At 41.4% G+C, this 4,277-nt stretch overlaps 1 protein-coding gene across 1 annotated transcript; it reads right to left on the bottom strand.

Annotated features, from left to right (window-relative positions):
* On the bottom strand, positions 1-4,277 carry LOC109725012 (transmembrane 9 superfamily member 8-like). The gene is made up of 7 exons (XM_020254052.1): positions 3,984-4,277; positions 2,711-2,875; positions 2,510-2,619; positions 1,977-2,085; positions 1,775-1,887; positions 1,503-1,656; positions 1-1,389 (listed from the first exon to the last, which is right to left on the bottom strand). The coding sequence occupies exons 1-7, from the start codon at positions 4,104-4,106 to the stop codon at positions 232-234; spliced, it is 1,932 nt and encodes a 643-aa protein (XP_020109641.1). The 5' UTR covers positions 4,107-4,277; the 3' UTR covers positions 1-231.

Genomic DNA, 4,277 nt, shown 5'->3' with positions numbered 1-4,277 from the left:
AAAAAAAAAAAATGCATGAGTAGGTATACTGACACCCCTAATTCTCTAAGTCGCCACCAAAGATTCATCTTGATGACGAGAAAACGCCAAAAATAAAAGAGTGAAATGAATTGAAGCACTAATTCAACTTAGGTCCTTTCATCAAATTGAGCTATTACACAACCTCTAGAACACGAAAGATTCAAACCCTTAACAAGTTTTCTGGGTCGAATATTTTCAATCTCCTCTTCCTCAGTCGATCTTGACTGACGAGTAAATCAACCTTGTGAACCAGAAGCACGCATAGAAGCCGATCGTACCTGTCAGTACAAAGAAGGCATAGGATGCAATGAGCATGTACCCGAAGTACAATATACCCGACACCAGCTTCGTGATATCCAGCTTAGTAAAGAAGTAGAAGGTCGCGTATAAGAAAAGATAGAGCGCAGAAGATCCTGAAGTCAAGTACGATCTCCACCACCACAGGTAGTCCTCGCTGCACAGCTGGAAATAGCAGAGCACGATAGTGATCTCCGCACATGTGATGATAAGGATGACGAAGACGAGGAAAAGGAAGCCGAAGATGTAGTAGAACTGGTGCAGCCAAATCGAGGTGAGGATGAAGAAGAGCTCAATGAAAACAGCTCCGAAGGGAAGTATTCCTCCTATCAGAATAGAGAAAATCGGGTTCATGTACCACGCCTGCTCGGGAATTTGCCTCGGTATTTTGTTAGTTTTCACAGGGTCCTCAATGGCCGGCTTCTTGAACCCGATGTAGCTTCCCACGAACACAAGAGGGACCGAAATACCAAACCAGAGGAGTACGAGGGCGAACATTGTAGTGAAAGGCACAGCTCCCGATGACTTCTCCCCCCAGATTAGGGCATTCAAGACGAAAAAAATGGCAAAAACGATTCCGGGAAAAGTGAAGGCGGTGCGCAGAGTGAGCTTCTTCCATTCTGCGCCCTTGAACATTTTGTACAAACGGGAAGAGGAATAGCCAGCAAATAGGCCCATGAATACCCAAAGGAGTAGCATGGCGGTCATTAATCCACCCCGGTTTGAAGGGGAGAGGAAGCCAAGAACGGCAAACATCATGGTGACGAGCAGCATGCCGAAGAACTGAACTCCGGTCCCGACATACACGCAAAGTAAGTCAGAGTTAGAGGGTGGGCGGAAGACGTCGCCGTGGACAAGTTTCCAACCAGTCTCTTCTTGAGCTTCTTCCTGGGTCTCGAGCTGGTTGTACTTGGAGATGTCACGGTACAGTGTGCGGAGCATGATCATTGCGACCATGCCGGAGAGGAAGAGAACAATCATCAGAGAGTTGACAATGGAGAACCAGTGGATCTGGTCATCTGTCATCAGAAGGTAGGTGTCCCAGCGAGATGCCCACTTGATAGCACTCTCCTGTGGCAGAAATTAAGAATGAAGAAAGAGAAAAAAAAAAAATCATAAGATGCTATTCAAAGCATAGAACTAATACATCCTATACACTTCCATTCAGCCGCTGAAATTTTTACCTCGAACTCGACATCGTAGGTGAATATAATGTCCTTGTTAGCCTCAACCTCTTGAGGAGAATCAGAGTTCATAACCGATCGTTTTGCATGAGGATCGCAGGTGCTCAAGCGAGTCTTGTTACCATTCCATTCACCTTCAAACTCGTGTTTAACACTGCAGTGTAGGTAATTTACTCGTTCTCAGCATCAGAGGGTCAGAGGTGAAGACAAGGAAAGAAAAGTTTACACCACACCAAAAAAAAAAAAAACAGCTGATGAAACTTGCAATCAACCTGAAAGGTTTGACCTCAAAGCCCACTATCCTAGCAAGTTCTGTTTGTGTATCCTTGTGGTACTTCACCAGAAATGACAAGTGGTTGTGGATGAAATATTTCTCCTCCTTGCTCTGCACAAATGTCAGTTAACATGAGAATATTGCTTCTCCCTTAAAATATAGATTTGAAATATCAGCCATTAAACATTAGATGTACTTACTCCAGAATACTGGCCTTTAACACCAACATGAAAGCCGTGCTGGTAAACTATAGCTGAATCCTGATCCAGCCTTTTAATAGGAACAACTAGCGGAAGATTGTCGAGAATCCTGTAAAGCATCTCAACAATATCATGAACAAAAACTCACTTGTTATTTCAAGGTGTTTTTGCACATATATGGCTAAGCAAAATCATCTAATTAAGTGTCTACTCCCTTTAAAACCTGAATTTCTATTTATACCCCTCAAGGTGCAGTCTGTTACATATAAACCTGTTATCTTATGTTGGAAAGTCATCCAATTCATACAGGAAGATCATTTTGTATTAGAAGAAATCAGACAGACATTTATGTCGTTAAGTTGGTGTTGTGGTGAGCAGCATTCTTTCTCCGCAAATTGAAAAATTAAGCTTTTGAAAGGGATACATAAAAATAAATATCTTGCAGGGATACATATGCAAATAAACATTTCTTTTAGAGGTATGTTTGTAATATATCTAATTTCAGTTAGGAAAACCAGAAACAGAACCGTTACATGTTGACACGATATTCATCCTCAATCTTTTCCTTCAGTTCCTTTGCTTCTTTGTCATTTGGAGTGATCTTGCAGACTATCTGACACATTTGAGGCTCTCTCATTTGAAACTGAAGTTCAAAAATTAAACAGTTAGAAGATAATTGAGTTAGAAATTGTAGACCGATAAAAAGTATCATAGATTATGTGGGAGATACAAACCACATATGGGGAGTTCTCGATCCGATCACCACGAAGAACCTCCCCAAGATTTTCTGCACTGTCAACTATAGTGTCTGGATGACAGTAAGGGAGAGAGTAGTAGGAGTATGGGAGTTGTGTCTTTATAGAACTCAGTTTGTTCACCTTGACAAAAAGCATGTCTTTCTGCAACCAGAAATTTGGAACTATGATTAAGGAACTAAAGTAACATAGTATCATAAGAAAATAAATTATAGTGTAGCTAAAATCTTAGCCAAACAATTACAAGTATATGAATATAACAATCAAAGTTGGGTAGCACGTATACAGCAAATGAGTAACCAGAGTTTCTGAAATTCAGATAAAGTTGTCCGAATGCTTCAAAATGTTTGTTCTCCAATTAAGACATAAAAACTTCCACTGAAGATCAAAATCTAAAACTACTCAAGAACATAGGGAACTGCAAAATTCAACAAAATTTTGATATACTTCCTCGCAAAGGAAGGGTAAACAACTTACAAGTTATGCAGCTATTTATTAATTATCCTAATAAGAGAATCTCAACTACAAGCAGAAGTATGCAATTCTCTTTTAAATGGTTCCTTTGACTTTCCTTGTATGCAAAGCTCCATTTCAATTATAGTACGAATCTCAATAAAGATCTACTTTTCCTGCAACTAAATTTATTGAGCAAAACTCATCTTTACGAATCAACTTATCCTAGATACCACACACAATTCCTACTCTTGCAAACGAATAAGTTCAAGACCATGCTAATGACAGGTACAAGTGTAGCTCTGCCCTAGAAATATAAAGTTATACAGAAGCATTTCATTGCACTACAAGTAAGATCTCGTCATTTCAAGTGTGAAAAAGATACAAACAAGTTTTCTTAACCTGTTCTCACGAATAGAAGCCAACTTTACCTGTACGTATAACACCGCCATTTTCCGAAACAAACATGCAAAAAAAAAAAAAAAATCAAGTATATAGATTACAACATCACGCATGCAACGAAGAACATCGGAGAAATCCCAGATGATTCTAACTCGATTCAAACCAATCCATTCAGAATAAAACTAAACAAGGGTCAAACACGTGCGTCAATCAACTGATGAGCACAACCCGATCTACCAGAACGATTAGATCAAACAAAGCAACGCCGATCAGAAACCAGATCGAGTCACAAACATCCGCGTGATCGAATCAACCGCATAAAATCTCCAGATCTGAACGGAAACTCGACCAGATCCAGCTCTGAGGAACGAGATTTAAGAGGGGTCCGAACGCTAACCTTTTGGAAATCGGCGGGGGCGACGCCGGGGAGGTAGAAGGCGGCGGCGGGGCCGGCGACGGAGACCACGATCACGAGGGCGATTATCCATGGGAGGAGCCCTCGGAGCCGCGAGATTTCCATTGGAGGAAGAGGAGAGGGAGGGGAACGAAGCTAGGGTTTCGCTTTTGGGGGAGAGAGAGGAGAGAGAAGGGGAGAGATCTGATTCGCGCGTTCTCTCTCTCTCTCTCTCTCTCTCTCTCTCTACTTTCTCTCTCTTCGATCTCGGATTCTCGGTGTCGAAGCACCTCGAAA

Source organism: Ananas comosus, linkage group 19 (assembly GCF_001540865.1).
Source record: "Ananas comosus cultivar F153 linkage group 19, ASM154086v1, whole genome shotgun sequence".
NCBI classification, from domain to species: Eukaryota; Viridiplantae; Streptophyta; class Magnoliopsida; order Poales; family Bromeliaceae; genus Ananas; species Ananas comosus.
The sequence above is the reverse complement of the archived record's forward strand: the minus strand, read 5'-3'. Positions and strand labels throughout refer to the sequence as shown.